Source organism: Lepidochelys kempii, chromosome 7 (assembly GCF_965140285.1).
Source record: "Lepidochelys kempii isolate rLepKem1 chromosome 7, rLepKem1.hap1, whole genome shotgun sequence".
Taxonomy (NCBI): Eukaryota; Metazoa; Chordata; order Testudines; family Cheloniidae; genus Lepidochelys; species Lepidochelys kempii.
Window position 1 is genome coordinate 52,972,975 of NC_136386.1, and position 21,982 is coordinate 52,994,956.

At 44.2% G+C, this 21,982-nt stretch overlaps 1 protein-coding gene across 50 annotated transcripts in view; it reads right to left on the reverse strand.

Annotated features, from left to right (window-relative positions):
• Window positions 1-21,982, reverse strand: part of SORBS1 (sorbin and SH3 domain containing 1) — a 263,750-nt gene that overhangs the window by 88,942 nt on the left and 152,826 nt on the right. For 37 of the 50 annotated variants that reach the window (XM_073352785.2, XM_073352771.2, XM_073352789.2 and 34 more), the window contains 6 exons: window positions 9,282-9,337; window positions 7,686-7,754; window positions 5,740-5,835; window positions 2,974-3,093; window positions 966-1,001; window positions 721-869 (listed from right to left, as the gene is read on the reverse strand). In XM_073352785.2, the coding sequence (XP_073208886.1) occupies window positions 721-869; window positions 966-1,001; window positions 2,974-3,093; window positions 5,740-5,835; window positions 7,686-7,754; window positions 9,282-9,291 (480 nt within the window). In that variant the 5' untranslated portion in view covers window positions 9,292-9,337. Of the gene's footprint in view, window positions 1-720; window positions 870-965; window positions 1,002-2,973; window positions 3,094-5,739; window positions 5,836-7,685; window positions 7,755-9,281; window positions 9,338-10,875; window positions 11,155-21,982 lie in introns of all 50 variants that reach the window. The other 13 variants (XM_073352779.2, XM_073352805.2, XM_073352806.2 and 10 more) reach the window with 4 other exon arrangements.

Genomic DNA, 21,982 nt, shown 5'->3' on the forward strand with positions numbered 1-21,982 from the left:
CACAGAGACCATGAAACAATACCTCCTCCCACCCCACTCTCCTGCTGGTAATAGCTTATCTAAAGTGATCACTCTCCTTACAATGTGTATGATAATCAAGTTGGGCCATTTCCAGCACAAATCCAGGTTTTCTCACCCTCTGTTTCATGGTCTCTGTGTATATAATGTCTTCTGCAGTTTCCACAGTATGCATCCGATGAAGTGAGCTGTAGCTCACAAAAGCTTATGCTCAAATAAATTGGTTAGTCTCTAAGGTGCCACAAGTACTCCTTTTCTTTCCAATATGGGCTGACAAAAGATTATATCATTTCTAGTGTTAAAGTGACAAGGCCTTCTCCAGACATTTTTTAAGGCCACTCTGTGGGTTTAGGAAGTTTAATTCTCCATTCAGCCACCTGCAGTTGGAAGGTCAGAGTGCATACAGAAAAGACATACAATAATTGATCACTACCTCTTGGCTGAGCCTTCCCACACAAACAATGCTGAATGGTACTTTGCCCTGCTATAGCCACCAAGGAGCTCAGCATGCTTTAACACATATTAATGAATTAAAGAATTCACAGCACTCCTGGGAAAGACGCATTCTCTACATTTTGCACATAGGAAAAATGAAGGCACAGAGACTTACCCAAGCCTGCGAATTGAACACAGGTCTCCTGACTCTGAATCCTGTGCTTGACCCCTCAAGAAAAGCCTCAGATCTTCTGGAAAGATGCTTACCTGTGGTTTGCCCTCTGAGGAGAGGTTGGGACGCACACTTCTATAGCCCTTGGCAGCCAGAGAAGATGGCTGGATATCTCCATTAGAGGATAACCTCCAATCATCTAAAAGGGGAAGGAGAACTTCAGGTCTGAGGGAATTCACTCTAGCTAGATGGGGAACAAGGAGAGGGGACCTGTTGCTTTTTGCTGGGCAACAAGAAATACATTGGGGAAACAACAAAACAAAGCAACAAGCATGTGTACCTGTTTCTGGTTTTCCTGTCTCCAGAGCTATGTGTGCTGCAGAGAGGAGGGAAGGAAGAATGGAAAAATAAGGGGAAAAAATAAACTGTTACATTTACAGCAAACATGTACCCACTGAACTCAACATTCAGGCTACTTCAATACACACACACACAATGCTTTCTGACAGGGATGCCAAATTGCCATAGAAACTGGTCCTAAACATGATGCCCTCACAGTTTCTGACCTTTGTAAACACAAGGCGATTCATTCAGAGCAATGAAGAAACAATTGGTCATTGACATTCAGCTGAGCTATCTGCTCTCGTGCTGCAGTTTGGAGTCCAAATGCCCCACACACAGCTAAAAATGCAGGGTCTCAGTGTTAAGCCATGATGTCGGCTGGATAACCATAGCTATCCTTTCTAATACTGCCGCATGAGAATACCTGGTGCAGAGACCCATTGACAAATAAGATGTCTATTTTGCGAGAACGGGTGGGGGTACAACACATGATCCCATTTTACAGCCCAGTCCCTGTGGCTAGTGGCACCGAGGCTATCTTCCCTTCGCCCACTGAGTTCCTCCCCCTCTTTCCACATTAGCCGTTTTGGCCGCTCACGTACTGTGCAAAGAGCTCTTCCAGCTCCAACATGCATTTCATAAAGTGATTGAGGGAGTCAGCTAAAGAAGTATTAATGAGCTCATTTCCATAGTAATGGGCTCATTGCCATTCACGCTGCTGGAAATTTATGAAGCCACCAGCAGGAAGGGTAGGCAAAGGGGGCGGGGGTGAGAAAGCAGAGAATGGAGAGAATGAAAGAAGGAGAGGTCATGGCTGGATCAGGAGGGGAGGAGAAGGGGGAGGTAGAAAGCAGGGCATTAGGGCTGGAAAGAATAGAATCACCCTTTCCTAACAACAGGTCCTGTAATTACATGTGTTTCACTTTCAGGGGAGAAGCTGAATAACCCTAACTTTTAATAGCATCTTCCCTTTGGGAGTTCATTCTATATGCAAAATCCAAGGTGCAGGCAGGGTTAGTGATGCTTTACTTGTCTCCTGTAATTAAGTAATTACACATCTGCTATTTAAAGACAGCAGAAGTCTATGGCGACACTGTCAACTTGGGACGCCATCCCAGGGGCCTTGACTACAGCAAAAAAATGAATGCCATTGCTGCAGCGACTGCACCAGGACACTTCCCATCCCCCGCAGTGGCCCAGGATAAAAGAAGGAACACAAAGGCCTACCTGGGAAAACAGGATGATTTTTTGCGCACTCCTGCCAGCAACACAAAGCAACAAATATGCTTTTTCTCCAAGTGGTGTATAAGTGGTTGTGAAACTCACACTCAGAGGTTCTGGGGCTTTGTCTTCCTCGAGCAGCTTGCCCCATGTAAGAGATTTAGGAGTCTGCTTTTGCTCAGGTCTTTAGCGCCAGTGGGAGGGGCTCATGCTTTTAGCACTGAAAGCCTGGACTCAAGCGCCATGTGGGGTCAGTTACAATTGTTGTATCTTATGTTCAGGGCCATCCCTAGCAATTCTGGGGCCCTACGCAACCCCCTCCCCACCCCGTGCATGTGTGTGTTGGGGGGGGGCAGGCCTCTGCTGGGGGGGGAAGCAGGGAGGCTGGCCCCAGGCCTCCTCATGGGGGTGGCTGGCTTGGGGGGCAGGGGGAACCACCCCCCAGCACTCACTGGCAGCGCGGCTGAGGATGGGTTGCTGCACTCCCACTGCTGGTGAGTGCAGGCCCAGCCCAGCTACAGAGCTCAGGGTAGTGGGGCTGGGGTGGAGCAGGGGCGGGGCTGGGCAGGGAAGGGGCGGAGCAGGGGTGGGAAGAGGCAGGGCTGGGGTGGAGCAGGGGTGGGGGCCTGGGGAAGAGTCGGAGCAGGGGCTGGAGCTGTGCGCAGCTGTGCAGGGCACCGGGAAATTTGGTGCCCCAAATTTCCTGGTGCCCTACGCTGCTGCGTGTTTTGCATATGGGTAAGGACGGCCCTGCTTATGTTTAACCTTTTACATACTAGACTTACTTTCTGACTGCTGGACATCCTGAGAACATGGGGGACTGATACTTGGCCTTTCCTCAGAGGCTGGAGATGCCCGTAGGGTCACGGTCCCTTTTCCAGTGCAGACTTTAGTGGGATCCTTGTCTAAAGAAAACACACACAAAGGAGATGTTTTGGAGCTACTGGAAGCCATCATAGTTCTATGGCAGTATGCTGGTGGCTCTGGAGTAATTCTAACATGGCTGTCCTGAGTTCTAATTTTTATGCAGATGAACATTAGCTTTGATTTTAAAACATTAAGTAATAACAGCAGTTATATATTTAAAAAATAAGTAAGATAACTGATGAACACACAAATAAAGTTCTGAGTCAGTGTAACTCAGCTAGGAAAGTGGCAAGACCTGCTGGCTCTTTGGAATAAATTTCACAGGTTTGTTTGCTTTACTAGGCCTGGTCTACACTCAGATTTTGTATCAGTATAAATTTTATATCACAATAATTTCACCCACACTGGGGTTGTTGTACCACTTTAAATATGCCGGTACGAAGTAACATAACTTGTGTGTGTAGACAAGGCCTCAGCAGTGAGATCCATGCTGGATTGATGGAGAATGAAGATGTATAGTTATCCAGAATAAGGGATAAAGCCCAGGCAGTGCAGCGCATACCTCCCACACCCTGCCCTCTTACTGTGCCATACCCACGAGATCACCTTATAGGATCAGAAAGAAGTAGTTCAAAATACAACCACTAAGGTCACCTTCCTTCCCCATCACTCAGATCACACCAGCCCTTTGGAGGCAAAGATCTTAGGCATGTGCTTAACCGTCCACATTTGAATCATCCCACTGAAGTCCATGGTCTACTCATGTGCTTGCAGTTTGTGCCCAGGTGCTCCTTCTAGACCCATCCTTCCCCAAGCCAGTGGTGTCTATACTGCAGATACAGGTGACCTAGCTAAAACTCAGTTACAACCTCATTGTATTGTCCTCGAATCCAGTTACAAATATGGTTCCAGTGTGTAGCAGGGACTAGAGTCTGACAGTTCTTCACACTCAGGTCAATACCTTGGACGCTCACTGGCCCGGTACCAGAGTTCATGTGCTTTTCCAACAGCCATTCCAGTATCTTTTGTTATTATATGCAAATTGAAAAATGCATGCCCAGCCCAACACTGATTCAATCACTGAACATCTTTCCTTGTGTTTGACTCAATGGTAGTGCCAGGCCTGACCTTACCCATTATCATCTAGGGGTAGGGGTCGATTTACAAAACGCACAAGTGGCAATTAGACGCCTAATCTGGGAGTTAGGTTATTAAAAATCTCCAACTTAGTCCCCAGTGTTTTGATTCTATAACAGTTTTTACTAGGTCTACCAGAATGTGAATGTGGTTTTATGAATTATACTGTCAAATGGGTCATGAAAACTAGCCAAAACTCAGCCAAAACCCCCAAATCTGAGCAACCCTAAACTTTGGGCTTTGAAACTTCCAAATCAGGATCCAAAGATGCATATTTTTGCAGATTGTTATTTATTATTAATTATTTGTATTACCATAGCACCCAGGAGCACCGGTTGTGGGCCAAGACACCACCATGCTACACGCTGTACCAACACAGAAGAAAAAGGCCCCTAAGAGCAAACAGTCTAAGTTGAGGCTGTGTCACTTTTTAAAAATTAGCTCTTGTTTTCAATTTAAAGAGTCTTCCCTTGCAGTGCTGGAAACTGCAGCTAGTAGAAAATTTTCCAATGGAACAATTTTCTATCAGAAAATGGTGTTTTGATGCAACCAAAACATTTCATTTCAGCTTTATTGTTTTGACTTTTATATTATGTACTGTAAGTTATAATACAAAAGTCCAAAGATTTTGACTTTTATATTATAGGTCACTTAATATCACACCGATGCAACTGCAACAAAATATTTTTGGAATATTTCACTTTGCAAAAATAAAAATGCAGTACTTGACTTTATACCCTGATATGGCACAAAATCAGATTTTGAGATCTCAGAATTTCCCACCCATTTTTTAAGCAGCTCTACTGGAAATAATGACAGGTTTCAGAGTAGCAGCCGTGTTAGTCTGTATTCGCAAAAAGAAAAGGAGTACTAGTGGCACCTTAGAGACGAACCAATATATTTGAGCATATGCTCAAATAAATTGGTTAGTCTCTAAGGTACCACTAGTACTCCTTTTCTTTCTACTGGAAATACAAACACTGAGCATTGTGCTAGTGTGTCAGAACCAGCAAGTGAAAATGACTAGAAATGACAGGGAGAGTTGGTTAGTCTGGTTTCACTGTCCAAACTCAGCAAAGTGCTAAAAGGGTTAATGGGGAAGCTTTCACTTTATCATGGCAAGAGAGGAAGGATGTGTGTGTGTGAGTGAGAGAAAAAGCAATAGAGATGCCGAACGAAGATTGAACCTGCAAAATAAAATCTCTGATGTCTGTTTACTTCTGTATGGACCTAAGACATACAGGAAATATTTTAGACTCTTCAGGAGTTTGGTTTAAAATGAGGTTACAACAGTAATGTTCATACCAAGCATTAGCAGAAGAGTTTACATAGATCCCAAATTCAAATATGCTTAATTATGCCTGCAGAGAAACTGGATTATTGAGAACTATGAATTGTGTCATCATGGTTTAACTCTATTAGCTGTTGATGAAATCTATAGCACTGGAAAACAGTGAAAAAAGGATGAAGCTGAAAACTATCTTAACAAGGGGGTGAGGCAGAAAGAGTGGATGATGGCCTACTAATGCGTTTTGAAAAAAAGATACCTGTAGGTAGCATTAGGTCAGGAGAACTTTTCACTTTCTTCACGGGGATTATTTTAACGGCAGAAATAGAGCGTGCACATAAAGGGACGTCAATGGCTGCAAACACAAAAGTGTAGTTGGTGCATCCAGAAGGGAAGAACACAATTAAGGAAACATGCCACAAAGCTTTCTAAAGTACTTGGGAAACCAGGAATGACAATAGCAGGAAATTTCATATACAAAAGCAGTCCAGAGAGCAGTGATGCAATCATTAAAAATAGCCCCTCATTCATCCTAATTCAGGATGTGTATCTGTTGTGCAGGGTACAGTACTGCTTAGTGAACTGACTGAGTCCTGGCTGCCAATATACTGTGAGGGAAGAGAATCTCAAACGTTCGTTTTCAAATGACAGAACTAAAGTTTAGTATAAACCTTTAGCCAAGATGCTACATATATTACATGCAAAGATAAACAATCTTAAAATTGCAGAGTTAAAATTATGCTGAGTGAGGAAACAAACAGATTAAGATTCTGAGAATAACATTGACTGGTCATTGTGCACAAATCCTATGTTTTTGATGTGTATATTTTATGACATCAATAGCAGGGAGTAGAGAATTGTGACCAGGAGTCTCGAAAAGGATCCAGAATCAGAGGGTACCATCAAGGTATCCAGTCTTGAGAGATCCATTCAGCCAAGCAGCAAATCAGATGGATTCTGTTTAAACTTCTTTTTTCTGCACACTAATTTTATCAGAAACACTGGATTTTACCAACAAACACTGAACATTGTCTTAGAGGTATTTTTCTCTGTTATGCAGCACTGTGCAAAATTCTAGCACTTGTTGAAAATTTCTAAAGGTTGCTCACTTCTCCAAAGCATCTGGTTCGTCCTCCCCTACTCTTCCTAATGTGGCCTTGAATGAGCAGTACTGAACTGTATCCTCATGGGGCACAGGCAAAGTTAGTGATGGGTGAAACTCAAGAGGTTCAGCTGGGATAAAACATCTGAGAGGAAATCATGGTGCTGGTGAAGTCAATGGGAGTTTTGCTATTGACTTCAGCGTAGCCAGGATTTTACCTCTAGGATCTGACCTTGTAAGGCCTCTGCATACAGAACACTCATTGATTTCAAAAGGTTGGAAGCCTCCCTGAGCTTTATCCAAAACTGCTTTTGGTCTGTAATGTTAGACTCAGAAGAACAGCTTCTTCTTGTGGTGGTCTTGTGGCACTTTGGCTGTGGTTCTGGATAAAACCTGAAAATGCAGAGGCTGCCCCAGAATGGAAAGGTACCGAGAGGAATGATGTGGGGAAGAACTTGGCTGAATTCTTTCAAACCTCAAGAAAGGTTGACTTCCAGTTTGGGGCACGGTTCTGAGCTAATTTGTATTAGAAGTGAGCTTAAATCAGAGACTATTATCCACCCCCTCAATGGACTTCAAGGGGAGGTTTGGACACACTGCAACCCTGTTCCAAAACTGCCTTTGGTTTGGGGAATAACCGCACTAACAAGGTTTTGTAAAAGCAAAATATAGACTCTGCTAAGCTCTTGTTCTGTTTCACTCTGAACCAGCTCATTCATTCACTTATAATAAATACACTGCCTGTCATAAAAAGCCATCAAAGGAGAGGAAAGGACATGAATACCAGAGCAGAAGCCTAGGGTAAAAATCTTCCCACCACAAATACACTAATAAAAAAAAAATCTAATCATGCAAGGCCAGGTTCCAAAGCCTATTGGAAAGGCTCATGTTCTTCAGTGAGTCTGGGATCAGGCCCTTGCTGACAAAGATAGTTTTCCTTAAAACATGAATGTTAATTTAATACTGGGTCGGTCCCCTCATGCTGTAGTTGCAGCCGGGCACAGTAAGACACTGTAATGATTCAACTGCGGGGAAATAGATGCGCCACTCCAACTGACATGCAGGGGGAGCTGCAGAGATTCTTTTGAATGTATTTGACTCACCTTGCTCTTGTCCATCGCTGCTTGACATCAGCCCATTGACCACGGTTTTCACAACATCAACTTCTTGTTCTGAAAGACAAAGGGAAAGCCGGAGCACCCTAAGATAAGTGAGCTCACACTGACCGCATTGCAGGGCCTGACAATATTCAGGATTTCAAAAAAAGCATTTCCACTGTCTACAGCAGAAATACAGGAGACATGCGAGAAAGGAACAGGACAGGGAATAGTAAAACACTGTGGATATACATGTAGTTTATTAAGCTTAACAAGTGGCAGCAATAAACTTAACCGTGAAATCTGTGATATAATTTAATCGTTGACAACAAAAGGATGACATGGGTCAAAAATCACTCACAGGTACACAGGTATTATGAGGTGGGCGTCTGCCAGCCTGCTGCAAGTGGAGTGTGTTGATACCATGCTTACCCACATGCCCAGTGTGAGCTGATCACCAGATCTAGGGACAGAAATTCACTTCCACTCTCATCCTTGCCCATTGAGACGGAGCTCCTGGGGGCAGGGACTGTTTGTGTGTTTGTACAGCACCTAACACAACCGAGTTCCAGCCCAGACAGAGGCCTCTAGACACCACCATAAAAAAAATTAAATACCCACCCAATCACTATTTGCTAATCAGTTACCCTCATACAAACCCACAGGAGATCAAGGGTCTGCCCAGGTGCCCGGTACTATTTCAGAAGTATCTTCTAAAGTGACACTCAAGGCTGTCCTAGGCTAGCGGCAATGGGGACCCTAAACCAATGGTCCCCTAACTGTGGGGCGCATCCCCTTAGGGGGTTGTAGAGGACTGTTGGGAGGGTGCACAGTGGGGCCTGGGCCAGCCCCCACGGCGGCGGGGAGAGAGCCACCCAGTCCTGCTCTGCCCCCAGCCCAGCTCTGCCCATATTCCCTCTCCACCTCCAGCCAAGCTCTGCTTCTAGCCCCAACTCCTCCTCATCCCGTTCTGCCCCCAGCTCCACCTTCAGCCCAAGCTCCAGGGCTGCGCCAGCTGTGCTGTAATGGGGACGGTGGGGGCGTGGACAGATTCCAGTATGGGGAGTGGTGCGACAGGAAAAATTTGGGCATCACTGTCCTAAACAGACCAACTGCTAAAACTAAATGAAACTCAGTAGTTTGGGGTCACCGAATTTTGTGGGATCCTTTTTCTGGTTCGAATCTCCCGAGTTTGAGAGATGAATGAAGTTCAAAGGGGAAGAGCCGGATTGTGCCAGGTCTCAGGTCAATACAATACATGGGCCCAAGCTCATGGAAAGGGGAGAGTTTCAAAGCTCAGCTGGGGTCAGGCAGCCTAGCTCCCACAGAGTCAAAGGGGGCAAGCTGACTGACCCCAGCTCAGGATCGGTCCTTCCTTTTCTTGTCATCTTGATGCTGATACAGGCTGCAGAGGGGAATGACAACCTGAAACCAGGGTTTGTTTTTTATTATGAAAACTTCTTGTGGTCTTCGACAGTGGAATCCCACACAGGAATGGTCGATTCAGAGAGAACAGATAAAGACACAAAACAGTCACAGCATTAGAACTGGACAGGAGGATTTCTGTAGTTAAAGGCAGGCATGCGAGGAGCAGTGACTTACCAGAGCTCATTGTGCCAGAGGAATTTGTCTTCTGCACTTCCAGGTTCTGGTTTTCTCTGTTTAAATGAAAGAGAGAATCATACCATGATGCTGTTTGTGTGTTTACACTGATGGAAGCTTACAGCACCCTTCTTGCAGATTGTGTGCTGGCTCCCCAACCTCCTCTCCCCACAGGCTTGTGAAACCCTGTTCCAGAGATAGGCCACAATCTTCTCCTGAGCGTTGTCTGGAAAACCAGCTGTCATATACACCTATCTTTGCCTCCTTGGACAACAGCAGGCATGACCTAGAGTAGCACTGAGCACCCTTCGCTCTCTCTGAAGCCAGGCCAACAGTTCCATTTCCTTCAAGAGCAGCAGCCACTAATTTCCCAGCCTAAGCAAAGGCAGAACCCAACTGAGTTTAGATCAAAGAGAAGCAGCATTTGTTGATAATTTGCAGAATGGAGAGAAGACAGAAATAAACAGGATTTCCGCCTAATGTGGATACTATTGAAGGAGCCTTTAGACCAGTGATACTCAGATCTCAGTGTTTCAGGAGCCAAATTAGCAATCAACATTACCCAGAAGAGCCACAGTAGTGTAAATTCATTGTTTCATTTACTACAGCACTATATATTCATATTTAGTATAATTATTCTCACTGCAAAATGACTGACCAAGTAATGTTATTTTATCAACTACAATTGGTTAATAACATAGGAAAATCATCTTGATTGGTTAATAACTTAGACTGGCTAATATTTAAATCACACAGTGTTTTAGTATAATGTACTGCAAAGAGTTGCAGAAGACACATTTAAGAGCCACTTGTGGCTCGTGAGCCACAGCCTGAGTATCACTACTTTAGACTATCCCTAAACTTTAAGTCACAAGATCTGGATTATATGCAAGGTCATCTGCATTAACAAGTTAGAAAGCTGTCTGGACTCTGATAGCCTGTGAGATATGCAGCATCTTTACACGGTGTCTCATCTAGAGCTGTGCAAATAATGGCTTTTTCAGGTCACTGGCAATTTGGAACAATTAAAAAAAATAGTTTCAGGTCTATCCAAAAACGAAATTTTTCAAATTTTTCAGCAAATTCAAAAATTAAAAGGTTTGGGTTAAATGAAATGTTTTGCTTTGATTTAGAGAATTTTGTTTTTTTTTTAATTGTTTAAAATAAATTTGAAGGAAATTTCAAAATAAATGTCTTAACTTTTTCAGCATATTTGTTTGTGGCTTCTTTCCCACAACATGAATTTGTGAAACATTTTGGCATTATGGAAGCTGCACTTTTTAGCCAAAAAAGGTTTTAGATGAAAATTTTTGCCTATATCTAATCTCACTAGAGAGAAAATCCCTGATCCCCAGCACATATTAGTGCTTAGATACCAACATGACTGATCATAGAGAAATAGGTTGGGAGGTCTTTCTTCTATGTAGTAACATCTTCAGAAACAAGGAAAGATGTTAGTTTCCCTACTGTGTTGTCAAATACACATTCACTTTTGTCTGTCATTCCCAGCTTCTCTAGACCCATTTGAAGTTCATAGACCACAGAAAATGCTAACTTGCTCCATGTTCCCAATACAAAACATGCATTGACTTGCCAGTGAAAGGTGTCTTCAGTGATGGATTTCTCTTTTCCTTTACTGAGTCATTGTTTCTGGCTAAATGAACATTCTGATGTATTCTTCAACTCCATTGTCTTGCAGTATTTCTTCTCATTACATTTCTATTAACAGGCCTTTTGCGAGTGGAAGGATTCTTGGTCACCTGTTCTGGCCCAGCTTCAGCAACATATCAATTACCCCTTCTGTGCTCTGGGGATGTAAGCTGCACACATGTAAGCCTGAGTAAAGGTCTTTGTGTAGGCAGCTGCAAGAACACTGTTGGGATAGAGGAGGAGATACAGAGTTCCCCAGCAACCTGCAAACAGGCTTGCTCTAGCTACTGAGCCAGGCTGTAGGCAGAGATAGGGACCATGACCAGGGGTGCCAGAACATGGGGAACCAGGGGGCCATGACCCCGCCCCCCCCCACTTTTAAAAGTGGGAGGTCTATGCACTCACAATTTTTACCAGTGGTAAGGGCAAGCAATGGGTGGTGGGTGGGGTGGTAAGGAGCAAGCAGGGGGCAGGGTCTTGTGGGGGGGGAAGAGGTGGTGTGGGAGCAGAGCCTCAGGGGAAGAGGCAGTGTGAAGGCAGGGCCTCAGGGGAGGGGCTCAGGGAGAAGGGGCAGGGGCTTGAGGGGAAGGGTGGCATGGGGGGGGCAGGGCAACAGTTCAGGTGCTGGTGCCCCTTCCCTTTTAGGAAGCCACTGCTACTCCTGGCCATAACCACTGCAGCTACTGATCCAAGTGTTCAAAGATCCAAACCCCACACCAGAGCCCTTTTCCCCAGCCTGTCCTTAGTTCTGCACTGGGCTATTCTCTCTCCCTACACCTACTCTGTAGCTGCCCATCCGCCATGCAGCAGAACTACAGTTCTGCTATCGATATATTGGGAGACGTCTGGCGCACATCTGGGGCACATTTGCTGAGGGAGTATCATCCCAGAGGAATACAGCATTTGCATTTAAAAAGAAGGCAGAATTATAAAGACAAAACCCTATTAAATATTAGGCACCAGAGAGACAGACATAGTTAATTTTTCCTATCTTAAGTGCTTTGTGTCAGGGACTATTTTGGACTGTATGTCTGTACAGCACCTGGCACAATTGGGCCTCTAGGAGCTACCATAACATAAATAATAAACAAAGAGATTTCAACATCAATCCAGAGATGGTGGTGCACAGCATAAGGATGACACATTTTGACAATATAAGCCTGTATTTTCAAGGATGTATTATCTCCAGGGACCCAGCATTGAGGAATTCCTGCAGAAATAACAATGTCTTTTTGTAAATACAATGTATTTTATTTCCCCAAAAATGTAACACCAAAGAAATGTAAACTAATGGCAAGCCAGGCTAACTCACTCTGCTCTTCAGCCTTCTCAAGTGGGTGGCCCACATACAGACATTTATAAGTCTGTCTACTGCCCCCAAGCTAGTGGAGCTGGTCCTTTAGCTCAACCAGGACCAGCTCATGCTTTTAGATCAAAAAGTACCAGGTTCCAACCCCTTCAGGGGCATCCATATAAGTTGGTGTCAGAGGCAATTCAGAGACACATGTACAAAACCCTTGGTCTGTTTGCCATGCTTAATGCCAGCCTGAGTTAATGGCTATGTTCGATTTCAAATACTTGGCAATCTAGCTGAAGAAAATTCAACAGGCAAACTTCGTATGAGAACAGTCTCTTCCATGCTAAGCCTAGCCAATAGCTGGGTCTTCAGTCACGTGTCTGTCACAACAGATGACAGCACTTATTTAATTATTTAAATTATTTTATTCACTGAAATAGCCACATGGGATACCCACTATGCCTTTGTGAGGACCCCAGGGGGCAGAAGTCAGACAGCGTGACTCCAAGCAGATCTCAGGACAACATAAACAATGCAACATGGGGCATTCACTCTAAAAAGGGACAGCAACAGCAGCCAAATATAAGCCACAGACAGGCTGCCTGGCTCTACGTGCTGATGCAACATCTGCTTTATGTTTCTGCTTCTCCACACGAGACAATATGGGCCAGATCCTGAGCTGATGTTAATGGTGGAGAATATGGCCCAATATATTTTCATAACAGGGCTTATTCTGAGCCCTATGAAATCTTCATTAGGTGGAGGATACAAATATTTAGCTATCATTGTTGGGAGAGAAGGGGTACATTAAACTATTTCAGCTCTCTCCAGCCTGGATCCAATATCTGTGTTCAAGCACATGTAAAAGAGTATAAAATTCCTAGCTACAACCAGCTATCTATCGTGAATCAAACTCCTCTGGGTAAATAAACCACCGGCTAAGTTGGTCCCTTTGTGGGGCAGAGGGAAATACACAGCAATGGCTGGTAACTCCAGGACTTTCAACTCATTGTTTCCTACCAATCATCCCACTGTAGGGACTTGCCTTTGGGAGCAAGGCCTGCAAAAAGCTGTTTTGGCAGCAAGGGAAGCATAAAGAATGCCCAGGCAACAAAGGTCTCATCAATGGGGCTGTTCACATGATGCAAGTTAAGCTTGTGCTTAAATGTTTTGCTGCACTGGGGCCTGAATTCTCCCTGCCATTCCAATTGGCTGAGAGATTCCTCCTCATTTCCTGTCCTAAACTACTAACAGCTGCTCCATTCCAGAGGTGGATTCATTTCTCTGTACAAATGATCCTGGCATATAAATTTTCTACACCACGGGGTGAAAGATACTATATAAATATAAAAAAAACCTTAGGTGTATATTGCAGAAAAATCTTGGGTGGTAGGAAAATGTGAAAGTTAGACCACCTCTGCAATAAATCTTTGAACATTATAATGACTTCATTATTTAATGCACCTAGCTCTTTAACCCTGAATGTTTTTTAGGAAAGACGTTGAGCTGGAAAATTAAATATATCGAGAGAAACACAGTAAAATGGAGTCAAGGACTCCATACAATTGACCGAATTTTGCAGTTTTCATTTTCTGTGTGAGTGCCTTTTGTGAAGCCAGGTCGACACTAAAAAGTTAGGTCAAACCCGCCACATTGCTCAGGGGTGTGAAAAATCCACACTCTGAACAATGTAGTTAAGCTGACCTAAGCCGCAGTGTAGACGGTGCTAGGCCGATGGAAGAATTCTTCCTTTGACCTCACGACCATCTCTCCGCGAGGTGGATTGACTACGGTGATGGGAGAGTCACTCCCTTTGCTGTAGTGAAGGGCGATACTGAAGCAGCAGTGCAGCTGCAGCGCAGCAGCTGTAGTGATTGAAGCATAGACATAGCCTGAAATTCTTTAATTTAAAGGGGAAAGCACTATACGCTCGTGTCTACACATTTCACTGAGGGCCTGATCAAAAACCCACTATGAGTCTTTCCACTGACATCACTCTTTAGAAAGGCTTCATTGAGTCCAAGCTTGTGCAACTGTAAGAGTTTCACACATAATGTGAGCCAGCGCTGAAGGTCCCATGCTGTTGAAACTGTCAAGTCCCTCTTTAGGAAAACTGGTACCAGAACTGCAAGCAGACTGTGAATTCAGTGGAATCACTGATCTTGGCATCAGTTGGGATATAAACCCATAATTAAGAAGAAACACTTTTCAATGGAAGAGATTCTGGGTATAAAAATAGAACGGTAATTAAAGGAAACAAGTTTGCCAAAAGTGAATGAAGAAGGAGGGGCAAACTAATTACAATCTGACCTAGAAAAATGATGTTTCACACATTCCCCAAACTTATTAGCATTTCTGGAATTTAATTAATATAATACGCATTTAGTGTGTGTTCACTGTGAAGTTAATCAATGTTATAAGCTGAATTCACAAATAGGTCAGGTGGCAGGAGTGAAATGCGTGGCTGGTAGGAATCAGCATGTTCCACAGACTGCAGTTTGCGAAGCTGATTTATACCGGGCGAGGCTCTGAGCGTTAGGTTTTATTACAAACCAGGCAGCAAGCAGTAGCTATGGTCCCGAATCAGGAAAGCACTCAAGGATATGCTTCAAGTTTAGCATGTGCTTGAAGCTTTCCTAAATCAGGCTCACAGTTACTACTGCTGGTCTCCAAGGTGCTTAAAGTTAAGCATGGGTTTAGTCTCACTGACTTTAAAGTTAAGCAGCCGCTTAAGTGCTTTCATGAATGGAGACTGTTTTCCAGAATTGGAGCCTATGTCCTTTATATATATATATATATATATATATATATATATATATATATATATATATATATATATATATACACACACACAGTAGTAGTAGTGTTTACACATACACTACTACCACTGTGCAGGTATACATGTAACCCCACACCTCTGGGTGGTGCTCTGTCCTCTCCAGTGGCACTGAGACATACTTAGAGATTAATGAGTCTGTTCTACAGACTTAACTAAGGGCCATGTGGCTTTTAGCTCACGCAGTAAAGGCACATGCACTAAGCTCCAGGTTTGAGCCTGCCCACTGACAACCAGGGTTTGTCGGTGTTACATATACAAGAGCACTTTAAATCAGTGGTGCTCCAGAAGGTGGGATCCATCTTATCAATTTTATAGATAGAGAAAGTAGTTCAGCAAAACCAGAAATAGAACCCCCCTTTCCTTCCTTCCAGAATCCTGCGCTAGCCAGTAGACAGTGCTACCTCTCCAGCAGACCTTAAATAATGCCTTTACTGAAATGTGAAAAAAATAGCAGCAAAAGCTTCTGCTGTACAAATTTAAGACATGATGGCAGGTAATGAATTCCCAAGGGTATAAGCCAGAAGTTTCTGATCTTAAATGTGCCTACATCTACATGTCACATGTACTAGTTTCTTGCCAGCACCCCCATACCTCTAGGCAGACTTTTAAAGATTTCTTCATCCCTTTTAGAGCAGCAGCCGTGTTAGTCTGTATCCGCAAAAAGAAAAGGAGTACTTGTGGCACCTTGGAGACTAACAAATTTATTTGAGCATAAGCTTTCATGAGCTACAGCTCACCTCATCAGATGCATGCAGTGGAAAATACAGTGGGGACATTTTATATACACAGAGAACACAGAGCAATGCCCCTCTGCCATGTACATTGGCCAAACTGGACAGTCTCTACATAAAAGAATAAATGGACACAAATCAGATGTCAAGAATTATAACATTCAAAAACCAGTCGGAGAACACTTCAGTCTCTCTGGTCACTCGATTACAGACCTAAAAGTGGCAATTCTTCAACAAAAAAACTTCAGAAACAGACTCCAACGAGAGACTGCTGAATTGGAATTAATTTGCAAACTGGACACCATTAACTTAAGCTTGAATAAAGACTGGGAGTGGATGTGTCATTACACAAAGTAAAACTATTTCCCCATGTTTATTCCTTCTCTCCCCTCCGCCCCCCACTGTTCCTCACACATTCTTGTCAACTGCTGGAAATGGCCCACCTTGATTATCACTACAAAAGGTTTTTTTTCTCTCCTGCTGGTAATAGCTCACCTTACCTGATCACTCTTGTTACAGTGTGTATGGTAACACCCATTATTTCATGTTCTCTGTGTATATAAAATCTCCCTACTGTATTTTCCACTGCATGCATCCGATGAAGTGAGCTGTAGCTCACGAAAGCTTATGCTCAAATAAATTTGTTAGTCTCTAAGATACCACAAGTCCTCCTTTTCTTTCATCCCTTTTAGTGTCAGCACATTTCTTCCAAGACCACAGCTCTTTCCCTACTTGGTGTGGAAAAGAGAGTGGTGGAGTCCTAGTTAGAAGGAATGCAGATATGCGGTGACTACTTCTGTACAACATGTCTCTGGATTATCTCACGTTTCAAACATTCCAGGATCTCTCCCTACAATAGCAATACATAACAAATAACTCATTAATAGTTCAGTGTAAGGATACGTGCTTTTAAGTCACTGGAGTGCTGTAGAATCTGGCCCTGTGGTAGGAATCTCATTAATTAGTTATTTTGGGTGACGGGTTGTTTCCTTGGTTGTATACTGGTTTAGAAGCCTGGACTGAGATTTGTATGGCCACAAGGGATTCAAATACCCAGCTCCTACTACGTGGGCATCAAAATCCACTAGACAACTTTGCAAGTCTCAGCCTGAAAGGGACAATGCTGGTTAAAAAAACTATTTTTAAAAACCAAGGTTTCCTTCCCTTGTGAGTAGTGACACCTCCACTTATTCAACTAGGACTTTTTGTGTGTAAATTGCCAACCCCACACGTTCAAAAAATCACGAGTCAGGTGACCCAAAAATCATGAGATTGGCTTAAAAATCATGAGGCCTTTTAAAGGCGAGCAATACTTCCCAACACACCTGACCTGCAGTATGTTCCATGTATCCTGTGCCTTACTGTAGGCCTTGCTTTCCACATGGAGCTTGATCCTGGAGCCCTGAGCACTGTGTCCATGACCCAGCAAAGTTCTTAAGCACGTGGTTAATTTGCAGCCAGTGGGAATGCTCCAAGCACAGGGGTAGTCCCATTGGTTTGAAGCTAAGCATGTGTTTAAGAGCTTTGCTGGATCAGAGTCCCAGTACTTGGTACCTTGTAGGATGGAGTCCTTGGTACCACTTAATTTCTCTTCACATTGTGTTACATAAAAGGAAGAAAAAGAATATCAAAATACTAAAGAGAGTGTTGACTTAACCCAGTCCACCAGCTCTCTCACAACTTGCCATTCCTCCCCATCTTGAAATACATATGAAAATAAGTAGATCATTATTTTTATTTTAAGAGTTAACATCCTGCCACTGCCCCAGAGGGCATTATGCTCAGCATCCTATGAATGAGCGGCATGCAAGAACTGTAAATAAGCAATGTATAAGACAGCCTCGCAAAGGTTCATACAAAACAATGGTTTCCCTCCACTCCTCAGAAAACAGCAGAGATACAGTGGCAAAGCTTCACTTACCAAAGGAACTGCATGCAGTGTAGAGCCCTGGCTGGCATATCATGATGTATCACCACAAATAATTTAAACTACAATTGTTAAAATAAATTAACAAAGCACGTTTTGAGTGATGCAGCATCTTGTTGGTTTTATTCCTTCTTTTCTTTTTAAAAACATGGTGCATGTTCAATTGGAAAATTCAGCGATTTGTAACAGGAACAGACATCCCATTTGATTTCATGCAAATCAGCACAGCTCCACTGCACCGAGTAATAGAAGTCAAATAAGAAATGTAAACTTGAACATTAGGATTGCCACCTGTCTGATTTTCACCCGGACAATCTGGGTTTCAGCTTGTGTGTCCAAGTGCCATTTGACAAGCCCTGATGTCCATTTTTTTAAAATCTTTGGAAAAGGTGGTAGCCCTAAGCGTAAGGAAGGAGGCAGAACAGCAACAGCAGCCGCTGCCTCTGGGGCCAGGCTGTTCATGCCTCTAGTGGCAGCATGTGGCCTTGTACAGCCCACAGGTGGCAGGTAATGCAGCCTCGGCTGTGCTGGTGAAGACCCTGCAAGCGATAAGGGTGGGACCCTAGAGGAAGAGGCAGAGAAGGGGTGTGGCCTCAGGGGATGAGGGGACAGGGCCTTGGGGGAAGAGGCAGGGCAAAGCTTTGGGGGTCCAGTTACCAGCCATTACAAAGATGGCAACCCTATTGAATGTGCTGATTCAAGATCTTTGGGATGTTTCCGGATGAAGACATCTTTCAGCAATGAACTTTACACTGAACAAATGGCACCAGCAGTGCGAGTTAATTCAGCACAAAGTACTTAAAATGAACATCTTAAAAGTGACGGAACACAGATCTACATTTGGTCACCTTTCCCATTAAGATGAAGACAAATGTTACAGCTAAAATATCTGGGATCTTGTGCTGGAAAAGGGACTTTGATGCAGTTGAAACATTTGACAGACTGACAGCCCTGCAGACTCAACTCCTTCATTCAATTTCAGAGAGTACAAGAGCATGGGGGGGTGGGATAGCTCAGTGGTTCGAGCATTGGCCTGCTAAACTCAGGGTTGTGAGTTTGATCCTTGAGGGGGCCATTTAGAGATCTGGGGCAAAAATTGGGGATTGGTCCTGCTTTGAGCAGGGGGTTGGACTAGATGACCTCCTGATGACCAGATGGTCAGATCTTTCTGCTGTTATGCCCTGCCCTGACAAGCAATGGCCTCCTTTAGATCATAGAGGACAGTTCAGTGTCCATGGATCACTCCATTTCTGGCTGAAGCAGCCAACAAAGGTCAGCAGGTAGCACCAGCTGGGAAAATGGCAGGCAGATGGATCCCTCTTCACAAGGAAATGGACTGGAACCACTGAATCCCATTTCACAGGGATTCCCGCCCCCGTGACGTCCAGTCCCCTGAACCTTGTGTCTCTAATAGAACAGGAGGAGGTAAGTTCATGATTTGCTTTGCATAGACTACGCACTCAGAATTGGAAGCAGCTTTATATCGCTTGACAAGATCCCTTTGGGTAAGAGTTCTGTTCTTCCTGGTAGCTAAAAACACCCCGTTCCAGGACAGCAGATTTTACATCAGTGTAATTTGGCACCTAGTTATTCTGACCCTGTCATGCCTGTCCTCTAACTTCTGTGCTTGGTAGCTAGATGAGATGATTGTGGAGTTAGCTGTCAGTACAATTGGAGATACAATGCTAAAGTCTCCATAGTGTAGGGGAAGTTGTGTGTCATGCCTGTCTGTGTGCCACATGTACACAACCACATCACAGGCTCAAATATCAGACCAAGAAATTAGAGATGTAAAAGCAGACCCTGAACTGTTTTAATCATATCGTGTATTTATATTAGCGAGAGAGTCCCAAGACACAGCCGTCTGAAGCATTGGGATCTGAGGTTTTGTTCAGATCCACCTGATATATGTAACTGCTCCCATCACACAGGCTCCCAGAGCACCGTACAAACTGACGCTGATGTTTACACAAGGGGACACGTCATGTACAACTGAAGTGCTGCCTCCTCTGGAATGAAAGCAGGACATAACTAACAGCACGCAGCAACACTGAACAGTTTGGGGGACCTGATGTTACTGAGGCTGTAGGGGGAATTTAGGCAGGGAGAATGTAATTAGCAGGAATTCAATTTGGACAGAGTTAACGAGAGGAAGTGAAGTTAAAGACACCAGGTTATACCCTCTGCTCTTGCAAAAAGCGCCCTGGGATCCTTAAAGGCCACATAAAGGGGGTCGGGAGGATGTCAGTTTTCCATTTCACTTCATAAATTGTACATATTGGATTCATTGGGTCCCAGTTGTTTCGAGGCCACTTGGAGTATCTTCTTGTGCCTAAAATCAACGGACGCCTTGGATTTGGGGGCAAACCAATCATTCTGAACAAACAGATCTAACCATGGCTGCAGATTCCAGAAGCCCTAAGAGTTCCCAGTTTTAAAGCCATGGACTCATTGCACTAGCCACAGGCTTTAGATGCAGCACCTTTCCAGGGACACGGTCACACTAAACTGCATGTTCACTGCAGTGAATGGCACCCTATAAATACAATGGATTAGATACCGCGAGCAGAGCCAGTCAGGCTTCTTTGGACATTACCTCGTACAGATGTTGATGAGAGCTCTCAAGTTACACAACCACTAATAATGAAGGAGACAACACTTACCATCGTCTAGATTTTAAGCAGAAATGCACCCAAACCACAATGTTCAGATCCAGATACAAACTCCGCTGATGGCTGGGGTGGGGGAAGGGTGTTGATTCAGGCCCAGTTCTAATTTCACAGTGAAATTCACAAATAAAGCAACCATCTAATAATACTATTTATATCTAGACAGTGGGGTCCATTAGAATAGCAACATTTACTAACTGTCACCACACCACAATATCTGAAATGCACCCAAACCACAAAGTTACTGTCTCAGGTACAGGGAAATACACCACTATCTCCAATCACATGCTGTGCTAACTGCTAGCAAACCCCGGTTTTCTAACAGCGACCAACATGTAGCACTACATTTCCCACTGCGCTGCACAAACATTTATCTACTCATCTGCACATTACCCCTTTTTAAGGTAGGTAATGTGCAGATCACCACTTCACACAGAGATGGGGAAACAGACACAGACCCCAATTCTGAACTGTAGCTAAACTCCACTCAGCTGGCACAGGATGTGGGGGGTCAAGGGAACCAGATTTGGGGTGGAACCCTCTGGTCCCCGCAACATAAGATGCTGGAGCACCCTGAGGGTTGCTCTAACTCTGGCACAGCTGCAACAACTCCGCGGGGCCACTGCAAGAGCTAAGGCCAACCTGAGGGCAGAGGTACTCCATGTCTCTCCTGGCACACCCCTGACATGCTCCTCGGTCAGGCGCTGCAAGGGGAGGTGGAGTAGAGTCATTCTGCTGGGTCTTTGCCACCTAGGCAACGATCCTATGTCAGAGGAATTCCCAGGGGCTGTTCATCTGGCTTTACAGAGAGCGCAGTTTGCACAAAGAGGCCGCAGCAGAACCCCAGAATGATGGCCAAAGCCATACAACAAGCCAGTGGCCCAGGAGGGAACAGAACCAGGTGTCTTGACTGCCTGTCCTACACTCAGTCCAACAGACCATGCTGCCTCTTATAGCAGCTGCAAGAATGGAATCAAGAACCCAGAGGCTACCTATATGCCCAGTACTGGAGATGCCCTAGGAAAGGAGGTCTCAGCTGGGTGCAGGTCTAAAATGAGATGCTCTTAGAGGATGCAGGCTAAATTCTGATCTCCGATTACAAGTTCCTTCAGGAACAGCAGAACATCCAACTCAAAACCCACTTTTAAATTCACATCATTCTCATTCTTCCAGCCCAATAACCAGACTAATGTACGGCCTAGAAGATTTAGTAAGTGAAAGACAAAAAACAAACACACTTGCCATGAGGCCAATCAGTATGGGCCTGTGCCAAAGCACCAGATTTTTTCCCATCACTTTGATTTTAGAAACAGGCCCAAGTTGCAAAATTTGGGTATTGACTTTGGTCACCCACCAGAGGCTGGCAGGGAGGAGGCAGAAATCCAGGCCAGGATTCCTCCATCTCCAGTAATCAGAACATAGATCCATTGCAAAGCCATCTAGAGAACTCTTTTCCTCAAACTGTAGCTTGTGATACACCAACAGAACTGGGAGTTAACCTGTGTCACCCCAGCTAACATGGCATTAAGCTAGCAGGAATACTACATAAAGTCCTGGGAGTGCTAAGCCGCCAGCCGATTACTAGTCA